Source organism: Oncorhynchus tshawytscha, linkage group LG14 (assembly GCF_018296145.1).
Source record: "Oncorhynchus tshawytscha isolate Ot180627B linkage group LG14, Otsh_v2.0, whole genome shotgun sequence".
NCBI lineage: Eukaryota > Metazoa > Chordata > Actinopteri > Salmoniformes > Salmonidae > Oncorhynchus > Oncorhynchus tshawytscha.
Window position 1 is genome coordinate 20,556,248 of NC_056442.1, and position 20,627 is coordinate 20,576,874.

Below are 20,627 nucleotides of genomic sequence, written 5' to 3' on the forward strand. Positions count from 1 at the left end.
TGGGAAGATGCTGTTGATGTGTGCCATGACCAGCCTTTCAAATCACTTCATGGCTACCGTAATCATTTAGGTAGGTTACCTTCGCTTCCTTGGCAGAGGGACTATGGTGGTCTGCTTGAAACATGTAGGTATTACAGACTCGGTCAGGGAGAGGTTGAAAATGTCAGTGAAGACACTTGACAGTTGGTCCGCGCATGCTTTGAGTACACGTCCTGCTAATCCGTCTGGCCCAGTGGGTTTGGTAATGTTGACCTGTTTCAAGGTTTTGTTCACATCGGCTACTGAGAGCGTTATCACACAGCAAGCATAAAAGGCATTTTGCTCATCTGGTAGGCTCACGTCACTGTGCAGCTCGCGTCTGAGATTCCCTTTGTAGTCCGTAATAGTTTTCAAGCCCTGCTACATCCGACGAGCTTCAGAGACGGTGTAGTAGGATTCAATCTTAATCCTGTATTGACGCTTTGCTTGTTTGATGGTTAATCTGAGCGTATAGCTGGATTTCTTATAAGCGTCTGGATTAGTCTCTCGCTCCTTGAAAGCGGCAGCTCTAGCCTTTAGCTCAATGCGTACGTTGCCTGTAATCCATGGCTTCTGGTTGGGATATGTACGTACAGTCACTGTGGGGGCGACGTCATCAATGCACTTATTGATGAAGCCAATGACTGAGGTGGTGTGTTCCTCAATGCCATTGGATGAAGAGCATCAAAACGACTGCAGGCGAGTGCCCAACTAACTGATCTACAAATCACCTCATCATAAGTAATGACTCATTATTTGTAGATCAATTGTCTGTCAGTCACAAGGCACCCATGAAACATTGCGGTTTTGATCCTCTCGAACACGGCCTATGGCTTTCAGTTCTGTAGCCTTCACCAAGTGAGTGCCTAAGTGAATATTTTATCATTGAAATTATGCGATTTTTGACAATACATTACACATATCATAAGGACATACTTTGACAGCATAGATTTACCCTAACACAGTGGTCTGAATCTCCTGGTTTGCAGGCACATCGGGCAGGTCACACTATATGTAATTCCCAGCCAGAGTTAGGATATCCAATTTTATTTATATTTTTTTTAACCTGCAACCTGCTTTTAGAATGACTGTCAAGCTAAGATAAATGTATAAATAAGACTAACAAAACCATCTTAACTGGAACAACCATCTCAGTAAAGGATTGGATTAGTTTCGAAAAATGTATGTTATTTGTCTTTGTGTAGCATAAAATCAATCAATCTATGTGCATGCAAAAACACACACATTGAAACAAACAATTCTAAAAAAAATCAACTGGCAATAGAGTATGCTGGGAAATATGATACTGATGGGCAGGTTTTTGAGTGTGTGATGATTGTAACTTCTATATTGAGATGATATGTGTACCTTGAAAGGTACATTATGTGTATTTTGATATTTTTGTACACCTGTTCACCCTCACCGCAACTTATTTTTTCTGAGCGTGAACGAGAGGTTGAATCACTGATGCTGATGCAATCCACCCCTAACGTGTCATCTAGGGCATTGGTAGGCTACAATGAAGGCTACAATGAAGGATTTAGATACACTGATCTAGGTTCATTTAGTGTACTTCTAATTGCTAAAATGTAATTTCATTCGTCATTGAAACATATTTATCAATCAATAGGAAAAATATGCGTGATTTAATTGCTCATTGTGTGTTTACTTATTTGTCCATTTGAATTATTTTATTTGTGCAGTCATGGTTTAGAAAATGTAAGATGATATTGCTCCCCTTCTATTTGATTTTAGAATTATTTTGGTATTAAGACAGATGGCCAAGAAAGGTTGTTTGAATAGGTAATGAAATGGGCACGTCACCAACTTGCATGAGCCCGCCCTCTACTTGGCGTTACCGGACATTTTTCCGGCGCTGGTTGGGTTATAAATTACGGGCTGAGAGGCGCAGCAACTCACCGGAGTCATTTCGCTACAATACAAGCTCATTATTACCTCCAACGGCTAATCAAACAATCTTTGACTATCATTTTCTCTCTCCATATAATTATTTTGTTTAGGTGTTAAGATACACTCAGGGCGCACAATGGCAGAAAATATCAACATGGAGGGGAAGGCATCCAACGGAGAGGCGCATCAAGATGAGCTGGTAGCCAACGGATTCGGCCACAATACGTGTTCCAAAGAGACAACAACGGAGAAAATCAAGAGGTTAGTCATGGCCAACTTTCTGGTGATTCTCACCGTGGCCGGGGTCATCATCGGGGTGTTCATCGGACTTGGCGTGCGCCACATGGAGCTGAGCAGGACACAGATCCTCTATGTGGGTTTCCCTGGTGAACTGCTCATCCGGCTGCTGAAAATGATCATAATTCCTTTGGTCGTGTGCAGTCTGGTGTCCGGGGCGGCCAGCATCGACCCCAAAGCCCTGGGTAAGCTAGGCGGCTGGGCCATGCTCTTCTTTTTGGTCACCACCTTAATTGCGTCAGCAATCGGGGTGATCATGGCGTTCATCATCTCCCCCGGATCGAACACCGGCTCCAAGCCGATTTTGTTGGATGACGGCGAGCTGCCCCCGACCAAAGAAGTGGTGGACTCATTCTTGGACCTGATCAGGTGAGATTCAATTGTCCGGCAGTGGCAGGGTGGTGATTTAGGCTAAGCAAAATGGGCAGAGAGGCTGATGTGACATAGCCATTTGGGGGGTCGTTCACGTGAAGTGGCTGCGACCTTGCCTTGTTTTGTAGGCGTTCTTATTTGTCACAGTGACTAAATGCACACACGTGGCAGACACCCTCAGCCAGCAGCAAGCTAATGAGCCCACTGTTTGAATTTGAGTGGGGTTCTTTGGGATGTTGCTTTAATCTCCCAAATTAGGCATACATTTCCGCATATGAATTAGAAAACCGAGCCAAGCAGTCTGACTGCAAGTTTGTCTTAAAATTGTTGGCCAGTGCTCTCGTGCTGGGTCAGTACAAATAAGGTCTCTTGACATTTTGAAAGAGGGGACTGTCAGTCCTTCTTTCTGGAACTGTTGGCGCCATCCAGGTTCATTAATAAAGGCACAGTTTCCTCAACCGGCCGGGGTTCCGTTTGCTGTGCGCCCGGAAAATAAAATCGTAATTTATGCCTCTGTCAACACCAGATGAGGAAAGATATCTTGGACATTCCGTTCTTTCTTGGTTTACCACACTTTTCCCACACTTTGTCATGCTTTAAACAAAACAACTTAAAAAAAGAGGGATGATGCTGTTCTCAGACAGACAACGAAATGATTGCACAGTCTTTGCTTGTAAGCACACTTTCCTGAAACATTTCACAACCCCAGTGCGCCAAGAAAAAACCCTATGCTCAGAATACTTTTTTCCATTCCTAGGGGTGACCCACTAAGAAATACTGTTCTACATTAGCTGTCTTGCCAGTCAATGAACAGTAATGGATGTTCAAACCGAATCAGTGGGCAAAATGATGGTTGTGTATTCTAGTTTTATTACAATGTACACCTCTACTGCTTTGGTGCCCTAAAAGGCTCAAGCACGATGATCATACACATCATACACACCTCACCATGTCGTTGGATTTAGTAAGGAAGTGGTGAACAGTTGGTCACCATATTCAAAATCTCCTACGAATGTGGCAAATTCAGTGGCATTGAGCCCCTTACTACTACGATATCCTAAAACAAACGATTTACAAATGATTTACTGGACCTTGGTTGTCTTAACCCATCTTAATACGCTGATGTTCCAAAGCATCAGGTTGCGTTTACATAGTTACCCCTGACGGTGACTGTTGACAGGGTGGGGGGTCATGCTACCACAAGAAGCTAGCAAACCATGTGACCCAACTCCCGCCCACCGCTCTGTCCTAGATCAGGTCATTAAGCTAGATTAGTTAGGAGTCTTAACCTAAACATCTTGCCAATCATTTAGCCTTTCACGTGTTATGCCACAATGGGATAAGAAAGAATGGCATATTCTCCCGAGCTTGAACTGAATTTAAAGGACCCTGTGTTTTGAGTGGGATTAGAAACGCGACTAGTCCACGCTCCATCTACAGAGAAGCTCTCCTGGTTTTTCATTATAAAAAGAGCCCCTCAGGCTATTTACATTCATGTTGGAGGCCCATTCTTCACGCAACCTTAATTAGGCCCATGTCTGTTGCTTTGGGTTCATAAGAGACACTAAACATGCTTCTCTTTAAGTTAAAGCCATGCAGCCAGACTCCTTGATATAGCCTAGTATGGGTTGATGCCAGTTTCCACAAGCAACTTCTTGTAAAACAATTCTTGCTTGCAAAGCAGATTTACTATTTTGCTCTGTGGCAGATGGAAGCAGCCAAAAACACAGCCTCATACTCGACCTTTAAATCGTTTATAAATGATTTTTTTTTTTTTTTTTTTTTTTGGTCGGTCAGTTGCTCTGTTCCTCCTGGTCCAGCATTGTGGGTGACCTCTAAACCTCAATTCATTGATCAACCTCCATCGAGTCCAGATCCCTAGATCCCGGTCCAGGAAAACCGTTAAAGCCAGATTACACGAGTGGGGGGTATTGGGGCAATGAATATTGTTAATTTATAATCTTTCTATGAATGGGATTGTAATTCCTTAACCTATAGTTGTCATTATGACATAACTCTCTCTTGCATAATAGGATCTACAAGTTGAAACCTGGGTGGTCTCTCCTTCCCAGTCCAACGCATAAGGAATCCACTCGTTTCTAATACATTGTGCGCCATTTTGATATTAAAAAATAAATACATTGAATCAGTCTTTCTCGGATGCGCGTGGCTCTCGGCAGGGAATCAATGAGAAAGGTTGTCAGTTTCGTGAGGACACACACAGGCCACAAAGGATGATGGTTAATTGTGTGGCTCATTTGAAGTGACCACTCTCTTTCGGGTTCCCGTTTTGGCAACAAGCCGGGCTGAGGAGCGCTTCACTACAGCGGAAAAAACGAGAAGCCCTTTAAAGCACGCACGCTCGCACACACTGTCTTTCACTCCCTCTCGCTCTCCTCCGTTCTCTCGCGTACATATGAACACAATATCACAAAAAGTTGTGGCAGGTTCTCGTAGTTACAAATGACCTCAATAACTTACTGGCTTAAACCGGTCCTGAGGTTAAATAAAGGTCATAAACCAACTGAAGAGGAACAAGGCATCAAATTTCCCGACCGGGCACGATAACCCCTCACTCCCCTTCACTTCCTGTTATACTTTGCTTACCTTATCTTATCTCCACAGGAGGCTGGTGGCACATTCATTTGGTAGGACAGGCTTGTGGTAATCGCTAGAGCAATATTAGTGGAATGGGGTCAAACACATCACACATGGTTTTGATGCCATTCCATTTGCTCCGTTTCAGCCGTTTTATTATGAGCTCTCCCTCCCCTCAGCAGCCTCCACTGCTTATCTCCACCTGGCTTTCATCCATTTGCTTTCCCACTTGTCAGTTCAGTGCTTTGTTCACAGGTGCCCCTATGCAGGCAGTGTTGTACTTGTTAGTCTAACCCTGAGACGAAACACCGAGACAAACATACAGGACAACGGGTCGTAGCTGTTCATATGTAGACGGCATTAAGAGCCAGAGAGAAGGGCAGTAGTACTATTCATTCTGATTTGAATGGGGGATCATGTTAATACCGCTTCAGGACAAAGAAAGGTGGAGGTAAGGTATCAGGCGTGTTGCATCAGCCACCCTCACTGGCCTGCCCCTCCCACCCCTCCTCCCTGCTCTCTCTCTCTGTCTCTGTGGCATTTAGCTCACCTTCCTGAGCAGTATTTCAGGAGTGACTGCAATGGTGTCTACCATCTGCGTCAGTTAGCCACGTACAGCCAGGAGGGACCCATGGGTTCTCATAGGTCTAGAGAGGTCCAGGATGGGGTGTGTTTTCACACTGGTATGTAAATAAGATGCCGCCGTAATGGTTGCCACGTTTCACACGCAGTCGCAGATCCGGTTTGACCAGGTAGAGGCGGTCTCGGGTGGCCATAAAAGCGACATGTCAACAACACTGAATGGCTGAGGTCTACGCCACCCAGTAGGTTGTAAACATGACACGCCCATCACCATGCTCCACGTGTACCCAGAAGATCAGGCACGCTGTGTCGTTGTGACCCTTTTGCTCATTACTCAAACCCCATGGGGATGTAAATCTAAACACCGATATGCAAATGCAGTATCAACTTGCTGTTACGCAAGTGTGTACACAGCAATGATTGCAAAATGTCAACTGCAGAACTTTTGCAGTAATATGACATGGAGACGGATGGCGTCTGCGCACATCGCATTCCAAAAGTGGACTCTGTCCGAGAGGGGTTAATGTTTTTAAATGAGTGCTGTTGCACATTCACAGTAGTTTAGTGTTCATGGACAGAGTCTCTCTTTGAGAGGAGGGAGCGCCTCAATTAGGGATCTCTGTAGGACTGTGGTAGGGAAGGAACAAGGCAGTGACTTTCTGAATAAGAATGCAGAGAATGTCGGGACTGGTGATTCACAATGTCTGGAAACGAGAGAAGCCTTCCTTGGGTCTTTGGCATAGGTACGGCTGCCACACAGAATGTTTTTTTTGTTTTTAGGGTGTGTCTGTACGTGTCAGAGTGTGTATTAGGCTTACACCTGTAGCCCTGTTTGTTCTCTTTTTCCATCTATTCTAGCTGTGGCTATGCTAATTTAGCTCTAATGGCTGTGGTGGCATTGGGTTGTCATGACACGGCATAACAGGAAGAATAAATAGGGAAATGGAGGGGGTAGGCGGAGTCAGCCTGTTACTAAATATAAACTGAGATGTGAGTTTTGGGCGGGCAGACTGTTGTGCTGCTCGGGGCGTCAGGGGGAAAATCGGACAGCCACGTTAACGTCTTTACTTCCTGTTTGCGCGGGATGCTTCACTCCCATCCAGAGCGACAGAGCGGTTTGACCAGGTCCTGCAACAACCCATGGAAATAGATTTTTGTCGTTGTTGAATTGACAGGATTTGTTACTGATACAGGTCACCTTCCTAAAAATATGGTTTCAGGGCAACTTCTGTCTCGAGTTATTCTATCCTCGGTCACATGGTGCGACCGCTTAAATCCCACAATGCATTGTTTCCTGTCCCGCCCGGCATGTGTTCAGGTCAGAAAGAGGTACAGGATAAAAACATGAAAGAAGTTAATCCCTCATTACTCTAAATCCATATGGAGGTTGACTAAGAGGGAAGGGTGGGGGGGGGGGCTTAGTGCTCTGAGGAGAGTTTCCCACTATGTTCGCCAGTATGTGGCTTTGAGGGGTGGTACAGCAAGTCCACTGAGGTGTGTACTGTATTGTAGTCATCTGCCCACCCCTCTTGGCAGGTCTTGGTTTGTACCTGTAATCCCAGCAGCAACAGTTCTGGGGGCAGTTGGAGGATTAAAACACTGAAACGCTCCCTGCTATTTCCTCATCACTCGTGGTTGGCTCCCTCGTGAGGTGTTTTGTGTCCAAGGTTATAGGCATCGAGTTAGCATAAAGGCATCCTGGAAAGATCGCTTAGACGTTAGAACAAGGAGTTCAGTTAGTGGTTGTATCCCGTGGGTTTTACCTTTTTAGTCACAGACCTAGGATCAGTTTACCTTTCCCAAATTCCATTTTTGGAATGATATATCTATTTGATTCTTGAAGAATTTCATTTATACATTCCTCATGAGTTTAGTTCAGTGGGTGTACCCCAGCAGAAACTCAAATATAAGCGTGTTTTACAACGTAAATGTAAACAAACACTGAATAGACTCAAAGCATGGTTAAAACTGGTCAGTTCTTGCATCCATAGCTCTGTATGCATTTGAGTGGATACATTTCTTCAGCCCCATCCCATAGCTTTTGAGCTATGAGGCGCGAAGAAAGCTTAGTTCTGGTTTCAAATGAGTTTTCCAACTTAAATGGTTAAAGCTTGAATCCTTAACTGTGACTGTAGGTGAATGTCTCATGGCAACTTCTACCTCTTGTAGCACACTAAAGGGCACAGGACTGCATGTATACTGTTACTCACCAGAAAACAAAATACATTTTTAGCCCTGGCTAACAAAATACATTTTTAGCCCTGGCTAACAAAATACATTTTTAGCCCTGGCTAACAAAATACATTTTTAGCCCTGGCTAACAAAATACATTTTTAGCCCTGGCTGTCACACACCTGCACTAGCACCCTCCGCACTGAATTGACTGAATGTTTCGCTTACAGTAAACCCCAACATTTTAGTTTCTAGCTGTGGTTTCTGATCATCATTAGGGTCACTGTAAGCATAGCTGGTGCCTGTGTAGTGTACTGAATGTGTCTCTTGTTCTCTCTTCCAGAAACATCTTCCCCTCTAACTTGGTGTCTGCTGCCTTTCAGTCTGTGAGTATCCTCCTGCACCACACGTATAATAGTACGAGCGAGGGTGAGAGTAACCGAGACTTGAAGGAATAATCCACTCAAACTATCTTTTGGTACCCCCCCCCCACCCCCCCGTTAGTCCACTTGTTGATACAGTCCCAACATGTTTTGCATGTCCGCAATCAAGTTTTCAAGATCTGGAATTTTCAAAAATCAAATTGTGATTTACCACAAAACACGTCACCATGGTGATGTAGCAAGTTACAATTTTCTTTTTGAAAGTCCTATATCTTGACAAATTGATGGCTGACATGTAAAACGTGTTGGGACTGTATTAACAGTGGACTCATTAAACAAATACGTATGTGTGTGGATTATTCCTTTTTAAGGTTTTTTTCGGGGGGATCCACATAATTAACTAAACAGAACAGGTCTTTCATCAGTGACCTAATGAACAATTCTTCTCTGTCTGCAGTACGCTACCAGCTACAAGTTTGTGACCAAGAATGGCACTAATGGCTTGCCCCACATCACAGTTGAGAAGGCGAGTAGACTAAAATGCCAAAATGAGTTGGAAATCTATATAGGCTGTCACATTTGACTTTCTAATACCTACGGCTGTTGACAGTTTGAACGTGTCTAGAAGGCATCAGTCACACTGACCTGAAATATTGCGTGTGTTTAGGTTCCCTTTGGCACAGACCAAGACGGTATGAACATCCTAGGACTGGTGGTGTTTGCCATAGTGTTTGGTGTGGCCCTGAGGAAGCTGGGAGAGGAGGGAGAGATCCTCATCAAGTTCTTCAACTCCTTCAACGAGGCCACCATGGTGCTGGTGTCCTGGATCATGTGGTAAGGGAGTCCTTTCCCCAGCAGCACTGTCGGGAATAGATGTGGGAGGGGACACACGCGTGATATGAGTTTTGCCACCCCGCGTTTGTTATCTTTCACATGTCAACTCGTAATTTTTAGGATAATAATATGGTATTTCAGTTGCGTTTTTCAAGGGCCCAAAGTCACTGTTGTATTGGTACTAGCATCACGTGGTAATATTGATACTTTAAAAAAAAAAAAATTTAAATGATCATTTGCGTACTTTTATTGTATTTGCGTCTTTACAAATTCACAACGGTAACCCCCCTCTCCAGGTATGCCCCCCTTGGAATCATGTTCTTGGTAGCAGGGAAGATCGTGGAGATGGAGGACGTGGGAACGCTGTTTGCCAGCCTGGGCAAGTACATCGCCTGCTGTATCATTGGCCACGCCGTCCACGGCCTGCTGGTCCTGCCGGGCATATACTTTATCATCACCCGCAAGAACCCCTACACCTTCCTGTGGGGCATCTTCACCGCTCTGGCCACCGGCTTTGGAACCAGCTCCAGGTACGGTTGTAGTCACTAGATCACCATACTAGAGTTGATGGTAAGCCTTAATTACTCTTATACCAGTGTTGCTCTTATACCGTGCCAAAAACGCTCAACTCCATTACTCTGCAGTTCAAATACAACTATTCCAATGCTATGTAACATGTCACCAGTTAATATACGACTAGCCCCTCACACGCTCCCTCTTTCTCTCTCTCTCTCTCTCTCAGCTCTGCCACCCTGCCCCTGATGATGAAGTGTGTGGAGGAGAACAACGGTGTGTCGAAGCACATCAGTCGTTTCATTCTGCCCATCGGGGCCACAGTGAACATGGACGGTGCAGCGCTCTTCCAGTGTGTGGCGGCCGTCTTCATCGCTCAGCTCAACAGCATCCCGCTCAACTTCATCCAAGTCTTCACCATCCTGTGAGTCTCGCTCCCTCTAGTCCGTTTGATTCAATCCAGTCCGATTCAGAGTGGCAGTTGTGTTGGGTGAAGCGGAGCACACTGAAATGTAGTAGCTACAGTGTGTATATATATATATATATATCTCTCACATGTACAAAACATATACACACACTCACATGTACAAAACAGACTTGTAATAAACCTTGGGTCAAACTTGCTAGGCCGAGTTTTAGGAAACGCTGTGCTCTTGAGTGACTAATTCTCCCCGTGCCCCCTCCCCCTGCCCTCTGTCAGAGTGACAGCCACGGCGTCCAGTGTGGGAGCAGCAGGGATCCCCGCTGGGGGCGTGCTGACGCTGGCCATCATCCTGGAGGCAGTGGGACTGCCCACCAACGACATCTCCCTCATCCTCGCCGTCGACTGGCTCGTGTGAGTACCTCGTGTTGACTGCAGTTCTATTGGAACAACTCCTCCATCCGTCAAGGCCTCTATAATGCTGTCGTATACATGTAATAACAGCCATGACCGTTTTTGTCTGCTTCACACACTTGACACAGCATTGACATGACGTAGTTATGGATACGGTGGAAGAATCCGGGTTTGGTTTGGTTTAACTGTGATCGGACAATTTCTCTTGTTTCCAGTGACCGTACCTGCACCGTTCTGAACGTGGAGGGCGACGCCTTCGGAGCCGGGCTGCTACAGTGGTACGTGGACCGCTCTGCCAAGCCCGAGGAGGGGGAGGGGCTAAACGAGGTGAAGATGGAGGATGACACGCCCGCCGTGCCTGAGCACTCGCCCCTCATCGGGGAGAAGGAGAGCAGGGGTGCGGGCGACGAGAAGGCGGCGGCTCGCGGCTCTGAGAAAGAGTCCATCATGTAGATGGTTCACTGCAGTGTCATCGATGACCCTCCGTTTGACCCCTCAATCTAGCCTCTCCATACGTGACCCCCTCATGCAGAAAGGAGGGGAGAGGACCTTTTCTGACTTCCATTCATAGACGATTCCTCTCCTTGTGTCTTCTCTTTCTAAGAGAGTTTCAATCCAGGTTGGGGGGAGGGGGAAGGAGAGCGTGAACAGAGGCTGTTCAGATTTTAACGTGAACTTTTTTTTTTTTTCATTGATTTTTATAAGGACTCTAGTTTGGAATCCTTTGCCTCCAATTTTTAAATGTTTTATTTATTTCTGCTTTGGTTCAGAAGAGCTGGCCTTGACTTCCTCTCTTTTTAAATATTTTTGTCAATGTATAACAGCAGGCAGACTTGAAGAGGTAAATATCTCCCTGTATTCTATATCTATTCCCATGTACAGTATGGTTTTTCTGTGTATGAAGTAGCCTACACTAATTATCTCACTGCACTCTGTGAGAGTAGATGATGAAGATTCCTATGTTGTTACATAAGATGCACCAAATGAAGTTTAAATCCTCAGTGATGTTCCACTGCTGGGGGAAAAAGGACCTTTCTGACACGAGCTCACTGTAAAATCACACACACTAATGTGGCCTCTGTTCAATGCTTCTCATCTTACTGTGTCATTTCAATTAGTCAGTCCGGGGCTCGCGTCTATGCCAAGCACAAGAGGGCCCCCATGTTCTTACAATCTCCCGTTTTTGCACAGTCCAAACTTTTTTTTACAATGTTACAAGAATGTGTGAGAGGTGTTGCCGTAGAGAGCCCCCTCTAGTAATTGAATAGGATATGTCATAATCTCTCTGTTCCATAATGGGACAAAATGGCAGCCATCTTGGTCAGGGAGAAATTCAAAACCAGTCTAAATTGGAATTAATGGCAGTAGAGGCATAGGTGATGCATTTCCTGCTTTTTCTCAGGCAGGGGGGAAAAGTAAAGCATGTGATATCAGAAATTGTGCTATAGAAATAATGTCACCCTGAATTATTGACATATATTATACAGGTTTTTCTGTATACATATCCTCTAAAATATATGTAAAGAGAACAAAATCTGAGACATTTATGGTTTCTTGGAAAGTGCTATTATATGATAGAATATCAATACTTGTTGCATTTATGGTCTTATCATCAACTGATTTGAGCCAGTGTATGGCTGTGGATTGACTGTGTATTGTTTAAATGGAATATTCAGTTAATTAGATTTTTTTATTTTTATAGAATCATTCCTCAAACTGTCTTGCTAACTAGATAGCTAATGCACACATACAGTGCAGATCAATCATTTTTGTTTTACACTGTCTTACCACAGCGCTGGCAAAACGTAGTTGACCAACATGGCTGACTTTTGGACCTTGATAAGAAGGTTCATGTCCGTTCTAGTTGCTAATACTATGGGTGTTGCACTCCGTGTGCCCTCATTAGGATAGGGGTCGCAGTAAGGAGGTTGCATGTCCTATGTTTTTTGGGGCTTAGGACTTTCGGGAGAAGCGTGGGAAGATGAGTGGGGTAAGTCTGAGGCAAATGAATTTATAGAGGGAAGAAATTATGAAATTCAAATTGTCTCTATGACAAAAGTGTATTTTTAGAGCAATTGTTATTGGCTGTAAGCCATTAATCAATTTGTGTTTTATTTAATTGATTTTAATGGTCTCCAAAGCAGAAGAGGCAAGTAGGAACATACTCTGACTTTATCCTCTTTTTGTGTCTGTTCTACCGTTTTAAAATTGTCTCCAAACCGGCTTCCCTTCGTCAAGTGAACCATGTCCCTTACCGAAACCATTGGCACATCTTTAAAAAATATATTTTTGCACTTATTTCAATTATTTTAGTGTATTTTTGCTAGTTATTTGATGTTTTAATAATTGTTTGGTAATAGCTTTTTATTCTCAAAAGATTTTTCTTTTGTCCAACGGTTATTTGTTTGTGTGCGTATGTACCTACTACTTCTGTTCGGCTCTTTCCCCGTTGCGGTTAGTTCATACAGTCTGTTCAGACAATGTGTCCTGTGGTCCGCTCATTTGTAATACCCATCCATCCAGCGTTGATAGGGTCAGTCCATACCGCTGAGAGGAAATCCATACTGTGTCTGTCACTGCCTGTGTTTTGGTTCAAAAGCTGAGGGATGGACCTGGATCAATTCGAAGCAAGAGTAGGCAAGGACTGACCATCCATTATATCAAAATGATAGTTTAAACTATGTTTTGAGGCTGTACAGTGTTTGTCTACAAATACTTAGTTTGGAGTATACAAAGCTTTTATTTTGGGGTTCAACAGTTGAACTAAGCTCATGAGCATTTCTAAGTTATATTCGTCAAGAATCAATGGGTACACTGTGTAATTACTTTATACGTCCGAAAATGTATGTAGCAACTAAGGATTCTAGCTTGAACAATTCCTCACCTTTTCCCTGAAGATTTGGTTTCCTAACCTCACCGCCTATATTGAAATGATACGCCCCCTATTCGTAGGGCTTGAATCAGTTCTCCGGTTATCCAGCCTTCACCGACATCATCCGAGGCTTGACAATGAAGACTTGCCCGAGAACAACGCAACGAGCCGCCTGAAAACGTGCGGCGAAACCGCATTTGCGCGAGCACGGTTTAGCACTTTCGAAGTAGAAGCATTTACTTGGCCTGTTACTTGAGTTCCAGTTCAACATTTACGTTGACAACCATTTTCCTGAGCAAAAAAAAAAAAAAAAAAAAAATCGACTATCAATCTATTCTCTGAGCTTATTTATTTTAGGGACAGTGATTTACAAAGTTAAACCTTAAATAGTGGACATACTAGCAATATGCTGGTTACCGGGGATAGTTTGCAAAAAGAAGGCTACAAAAATACAGTTTACTGTATCAGCCAGGTTGATATCTCGTTTGGAACAATTGTCTTGAAGGCGCAGCATCCTATTTTTCAGATGTAAACATATATTTTTATATTGCAAAACCACTTTTGATGCCACCTTTTGGTTCCGTAGCCTTTTCTCCCTGCTGTCTTTTTATGCAATGCTGTAAATAAATGCGTATCATTCCACAGGGTCTTCGGAGTGACGTCACCACGTTTGTGTTTGTGAGTCAGCGTGTGTACAGATATGTGTGGTGATGGTGGATGGGACTCAGAATGGCACACATACACAATCCATGTCTCAATTGTCTCAAAGCTTAAAAATCCTTCTGTAACCCGTCTCCTTCATCTTCACTGATTCGAAATTGATTTTATTAACAAGTTATATCAATAAGGGATATGATAGCTTCACCTGCATTCACCTAGTCAGTCTATTGCATTTTGTACACAATATATATGACACATTGTGAATAGGCCCTCCAGACAAGACATGTTTGTTAGGTAGTAGTTACTGGCGATGCCCATGAACGAACACATTACACAGACTACCTGGTACTGCATCCAGCCTCCACGAGGTGTTGACGGAGAGGCCTGTAAAAGAATGTCCTCCTATTCATTCTAATGGAACTTCAGACTTTCCCAACACACACAAAATGCAGTCACCAACATTACAATATTACATCGCCCACCTGGGTCCCACACTAACCGGCGCTGAGGGGTTTCATGAGGTTCAGCGCTATATGGCCCCTTCTGTCAGTGGAAGAATGGCTGGCATTAGGTTTTACAACAGGGAACATTTAGGGTCAATTGTACTACAGTGACATTCCTGGGTCTCCTATTAGACCTGATCATTGTTCTTCTGTTAGCAATGTAACTTTACACCCCTCCCAATTGAATTCAGCCAACGGTTCTACTTTACATCCTGAGGGAAAGAAAGAAGACGGAGGTATATTGAGTACACTGAAGTGTGTTCTGGTGTTCTTGTATTTAGCTTATCAATATAGGATTCAGAAATGCAATTTAGTTGGATAGATTTTGTCAGGGGGATTTTGCAGCTAGTGACTTTACCACAGCAATATTCATAAGTTACCCATTCAATGTCCACTACATGCCGCCTCTCATTCAGAGGTGGCTAGACATGGCCAAGGAGACTGTGCAAATGTTAAGGCTCTTCTGCCACCTGCTGGTGAGACAGGGGAGTTGCATACTAAATCCTGCTATTTTTGTCAAAACCAAAGAAAGCTTTAGGCCCTCCTGGTAAATGAATTTCTTAAATGATTCCTGAAAAACTGGAATGTATACAAAGCTGTCTCATCAAAGCCATACACCTCAAATGACGAAACACAAATAACAGTGATGTTATAATTCTTTTTTTTTCAGTCCATGAAAAAGTGACACAGATTGACAGCAAAATTCTGGTTAGTGTGCTGGTGAGTTTTGAGCCTTTTTCCTCACTTGTAAAATGACAGGTCAAGCACAACAAGTGGCACCTACTAGACATCAGTCTTTCACTCACAATTCAGATGACTTTTAACATTCCAGTCAAGGCAGGACACAAATGTGACAGCAACACTCAACAGATGACACACATACACACATTTAATTTAGAATATTGGATAAACTAGTGGATAGTTTCATAATTCATACCTGGGATTTGAATGCGCCCGCATGGACTGATAGAGCTTTATCCAAGGCCTCAGGTGAATATCCAAGTCAGAGTTGAAGAGAAAGCTCCTCATTTTACCACTGGGAAATGGGACGGCCATAATCGGCAAGCTGATGGAACATGCCAAGGCCTACCCGGTGGCATCAGTCGACAGTTCAAAAGGTCAAAAGTCATACACTGAACACGAAGTGCACAAATCTCAAATAAGAAAGTGCATCAGTGCAACATATCCGCACATGTACTCCATGAAATATGTCGTTAGCTTTAGGACAGAATTGACCAACACATTTATATTCATGACATCAATAATAACACAGGTATTGACACTGATTGTGTCAGATATTGCTTAACAGCAGCTGATGTTGTGGTGGATATGCCATTGGATATCTGGTAGCACTTTGAGCACCTGAAAATAACTAGGAAACTATGTGGTAATAATAGCTAATACTTCCTGGTACTATTTTAAAAGAAAAATCAAAACAATTGATAACCACCTTGTACTTAATGGTACCCCCCCAAAAAGATGAAAATAATTGATATAATTACTGTGTAATTACCATTTTACCATGTCATTTCTTACTAAATACCTGGTCATGTATGTACCGGAAAATGATGTGCACCAGAATACCGTTTTGAATGTGTAAATACTTTGTCTCTATACTTAACTTACAGCTTATACAGAATAATGGACCTCTGCAAGGAGTCTCCAATTGACCTGTCATGTAGGTACAGTTGAAGTCAGAAGTTTACATACACTTAGGTTGGAGTCATTAAAACTTGTTTTTCATCCACTCCACAAATTTCTTCTTAACAAACTATAGTTTTGGCAAGTCGGTTAGGACATCTACTTTGTGCATGACAAGTAATTTTTCCAACAATTGTTTACAGACAGATTATTTCACTTATAATTCACTGTAGCACAATTCCAGTGGGTCAGAAGTTTACATACACTAAGTTGACTGTGCCTTTAAACAGCTTGGAAAATTCCAAAAAATGACGTCATGGATTTAGAAGCTTCTGATAGGCTAATTTACATAATTTGAGTCAATTGGAAGTGTGGATGTATTTCAAGGCCTACCTTCAAACTCAGTGCCTCTTTGCTTGACATCATGTTAAAATCCAAAGAAATCAGCCAAGACCTCAGAAAAAGAATTGTAGACCTCCACAAGTCTGGTTCATCCTTGGGAGCAATTTCCAAACGCCTGAAGGTACCACGTTCATCTGTACAAACAATAGTACGCAAGTATAAACACCATGGAACCACGCAGCCGTCATACCGCTCAGGAAGGAGAAGCGTTCTGCCTCCTAGAGATGATCAATCCCAGAACAACAGCAAAGGACCTTGTGAAGATGCTGGAGGTAACAGGTACAAAAGTATCTATATCCACAGTAAAAACCAGTCCTATTACGACATAACCTGAAAGGCCGCTCAGTAAGGAAGAACACACTGCTCCAAAACCGCCATAAAAAAAGCCAGACTACGGTTTGCAACTGCACATGGGGACAAAGATTGTACTTTTGGGGGAAATGTCCTCTGGTCTGATGAAACTAAAATATAACTTTTTGGCTATAATGACCATCGTTATGTTTGGAGGAAAAATGTGGAGGCTTGCAAACCAAAGAACACCAATCCAACCGTGAAGCACGGGGGTGGCAGCATCATGTTGAGGGGGTGCTTTGCTGCAGGAGGGACTGGTGCACTTCACAAAATAGATGGCATCATGAGAAGAGAAAATTGTGGATATATTGAAACAACATCTCAAGACATCAGTCAGGTAGTTAAAGCTTGGTCTTCCAAATGGACATTGACCCCAAGCAATACTTCCAAAGTTGTGGCAAAATGGCTTAAGGACAACAAAGTCAAGTTATTGGAGTGGCCATCACAAAGCCCTAACCTCAAGCCTATAGAACATTTGTGGGCAGAACTGAAAAAGCGTGTGCAAGCAAGGAGGCCTACAAAACTGACTCAGTTACACCAGCTGTCAGGGGGAATGGGCCAAAATTCACCCAACTTATTGTGGGAAGCTTGTGGAAGGCTACCTGAAATGTTTGACCCAAGTTCAACAATTTAAAGGCAATGCTACCAAATACTAATTGAGTGTATGTAAACTTCTGACCCACTAGGAATCTGATGAAAGAAATAAAAGCTGTAATAAATAATTCTCTCTACTATTATTCTGACATTTCACATTCTTAAAATAAAGCGGTGATCCTAACTGACCTCAGACAGGGATTTTTTACTCTGATTAAATGTCAGGAATTGTGAAAAACTGAGTTTAAATGTATTTGGCTAAGGTGTATGTAAACTTCCGACTTCAACTGTATATGTTTTGGGTTGTGGCTCGAATCGTTGTCCTTTTGTTGGGCCACATGAAAGCTCCAAAGGTCCCAGCCACACCCCTCCTTCACAGCCTGCTCCTATCCAGCCTCTTCTTGGCAGGGTTGGGGTACTGGGGGTTCTCGATGACCCCCTCCCCAAACTTGAGCTCCAGGAAGGCGCGGTGGTTGTTCGGGCCGTAGGCGGTGACGCCGGCGAAAGGCATCGGCACCAGCGGCTGCAGGAAGTGCTCGGGGAACTCCATATCCTGCTTGTGCTCCATCCACGTGTCTTTGGTCATGACGCCGTTCCGCGGGTAGAAGGGCCACAGGTCCACATGGAGGTGGTTAGCCTCGCTGTATTGCACCCGATAGAAGTCCCCCTCCACTGCCCGCTCCCACACATAGCCGTTAGCATCCACCAGAGAACCAGAGTCCAGGTTCTTCAGGTAGTCACAGTTGGGCACGTCCTCCAGGTAGATGCCCAGGTCCACATCATAGTCCCAGGGGATGATGTCCTGGTGGCGGGCCGCCCCCAGCAGGGAGCCTCCTTCCAGCCAGTAGCGCACCCCGGAGCTCTCCAGGATGTTGATCACATACTTGGTGGTCTCGCGGAGGGCGCGCAGGCAGCAGGGAGGTGTCCAGCGCTCCAGGTACAGGTACTCAGGGGTGTCGTCCCGGACCGTACCGAAGCAACGCTCCGTCTCCTTCCCACAGCCGTGCCACTGCTCCTTCCCATCAGCCAGTAGCAGACGCTTCAGCCCAAAGTTCCTCATCAGCCGGCTAGTGGCCTCCTTCAGATGGCTGTCGGCCTTCCACTGGTTGTGGGCTGAGCTGAAGAGAGGCCGGTGGCTGGGGGAGAAGCAGGGGCTCTCCAGGAGCTTGACCTTCCAGCCATGCAGGGAGGTCTGGATGAAGAGTGAGGGCAGCAGGGGCCTCCCCAGTGGGACAGACAGGTTGAAGAGGTCCTCGGAGCGGATGAGGACCACCACGTCCCCCCGAAGGGCTGTACACACGCTACCACTGGTCCCAGACGCTGCTGTGGAATAGGTGGCCGTCCACTCTCTAAGGCTGACCCGCAGGTGCAGGCACTGAACGGTCGAGCGTGCCAACACTGGGGAAGCCACCAGCCTCACGGGCCCCCCGCCCTCCCCCTCCAGCTCCCGGATCAGCCTCTCCACAGCTCGGCCCTGCTCCAGCTCCACCCCGTCAGGCACCAGCAGCACAAACTCTGTCTGAACGTGGAACTCTGGCCGGTGGGCCTGCGGAGGCTGCTCGGGGCTGGGGGAGAGCACCAGGAGACGGGCCCCCTCGGGGAGAGACAGAGGGGGGTAGGGCGGGGTGTCAGACACAGCCAGGAAGGGCAGCTCAGGTCTCTGGTGCAGGAAGGAGCGTGCCACATCACCGACGTAGTTCTCAAAATTCTCAAACTCCCGTAGGAGGACAGTCACACGAGGGCCGTGGCTGTTCCCCTCTCCCCCGACACCTCCAGCTCCAACCATCCCCGCGCCAACCACTACCAGGCCCCCCATGCCGCCCTCCAGCCCGGTAGCAGGTAAGGCAGCCTTCCTGGAGCCCCTTCCTGGGTCCCGGCGTTTCTCCATCATCTGCTGCTGGGCTTGGGACACATAGTAGAGGATGAGCAGGTTCAGAGCGATGGCTCCAGTCAGAAGGCCCTGGCAGAAACTCACCCGCATGGCACCTCTTGCTGCGCTCGTCTGGCTCAGGGAAAGGAGAAGGTATAGGATGGAGCTCTCTATTCAGAAAGCCTGTCCATAAACATCAGGACCCCATCAGTAAAGAGCTACAGCCTATGTGCATCGGAAGAGTAATGGCCAGCTGCTGGAATAGCTGAAATACACAGAAAACACAGGAATATAAAATGAGTCCTTAAAAAAAAGGGTTTCTAAAGCACTTCAGATGGCTGTGATAGGCTTTAGAGGCTGTAGTCTAGTTTATTACATTATATTCAAACGTCAAGGGACTAGGTGCAGTGTGTCTCCCATACATGGACTGGATTGCCCTAGTTCTCTTCGGCCAATACTTTGACCTAGATTGTAACCGTAACTATAAATTACAGCCAAAATGAGCCACAGAGATGCTTCAAATTGATGCTCCGTGTAAGTATAGGCCTATGCTCCCTTCTAGAATTGCTACCGTAGGCTGTCAAGTATTGCTACAGCAATACTACCACATTTCCAGTAGCTAGAACTGTGTCTGCATCATGCAATGTACTTTTTATGCTGTCAATGTAATGCTGACAGTAGACTACACCTATACTGCATGGCTTCTATGCAACCATTCTCCATCATTTCATAAAGACCACCACACAAAATGACCCCTATAAACGCTTCATATGCAGGACTCGTTTGTCTTCCAATGTGAATCACGTTCTCCCCGTTATATTGCCTAACATTCTCCAACTCGTTAGAATGAAACAGCATACAAACCATAATGCGCGGAGCGTTACATCGAATTCGCTCGCTGTGTGGAAAGGTGGCTGAGCCAAGCACAAACACGGAGACACCACCTGTGCAATAGCGCTTACTGACAGTGTAAAATATGAATGTTATACTGACAAATAAACTAAAAAAGTGTTCATACACTGGGAGTTTTAGATTATTATCAACACCGCGGTCTGTAACGTTATACCCTTGCTTTGCTGTTTTGGAAACGACCACAGGAAGCTTGCGTGAGATCACAATATGGCAGGAAGCGACGGCCCTGGTTACTGTAACGGGAGAGAGGAGGGGAAAAAACGACCCCCCCCCCCTGTAGTAGATTTGCTCTTAGCTCATTTTTTGG

The 20,627-nt window shown here is 44.9% G+C and overlaps 2 protein-coding genes across 3 annotated transcripts; one reads left to right on the forward strand and one right to left on the reverse strand.

Moving 5' to 3' along the window:
- The first annotated feature begins 1,886 nt into the window (after window positions 1-1,886).
- Window positions 1,887-14,051, forward strand: LOC112266682 (neutral amino acid transporter B(0)). Its single transcript, XM_024444366.2, has 8 exons — window positions 1,887-2,595; window positions 8,294-8,336; window positions 8,791-8,859; window positions 9,001-9,167; window positions 9,464-9,697; window positions 9,910-10,104; window positions 10,381-10,515; window positions 10,731-14,051. Exons 1-8 carry the CDS (start codon window positions 2,066-2,068, stop codon window positions 10,966-10,968), a joined length of 1,611 nt encoding a protein of 536 aa, XP_024300134.1. The 5' UTR covers window positions 1,887-2,065; the 3' UTR covers window positions 10,969-14,051.
- A 3,675-nt stretch (window positions 14,052-17,726) lies between these two features.
- Window positions 17,727-20,601, reverse strand: LOC112266683 (fukutin-related protein). 2 transcript variants are annotated; one of them, XM_024444369.2, is made up of 3 exons: window positions 20,273-20,601; window positions 19,514-19,673; window positions 17,727-19,440 (listed from the first exon to the last, which is right to left on the reverse strand). In XM_024444369.2, the coding sequence occupies exon 3, from the start codon at window positions 19,427-19,429 to the stop codon at window positions 17,912-17,914; it is 1,518 nt and encodes a 505-aa protein (XP_024300137.1). In that variant the 5' UTR covers window positions 19,430-19,440; window positions 19,514-19,673; window positions 20,273-20,601; the 3' UTR covers window positions 17,727-17,911. The 2 variants fall into 2 exon arrangements, with proteins under 2 accessions (XP_024300137.1, XP_024300136.1); XM_024444368.2 differs by having other exon boundaries at window positions 17,727-19,673.
- Window positions 20,602-20,627: the final 26 nt, after the last annotated feature.

Bases quoted from the DNA above. Each gene is read 5' to 3' on its own strand.
- LOC112266682 (XM_024444366.2), top strand. From the start codon at position 2,066: ATGGCAGAAAATATCAACATGGAGGGGAAGGCATCCAACGGAGAGGCG. The intron at 8,860-9,000 runs GCGAGTAGACTA...GCGTGTGTTTAG, and splicing joins CCCACATCACAGTTGAGAAG to GTTCCCTTTGGCACAGACCA. The intron at 10,516-10,730 runs GTGAGTACCTCG...TCTTGTTTCCAG, and splicing joins CTCGCCGTCGACTGGCTCGT to TGACCGTACCTGCACCGTTC.
- LOC112266683 (XM_024444368.2), bottom strand. From the start codon at position 19,519: ATGCGGGTGAGTTTCTGCCAGGGCCTTCTGACTGGAGCCATCGCTCTG.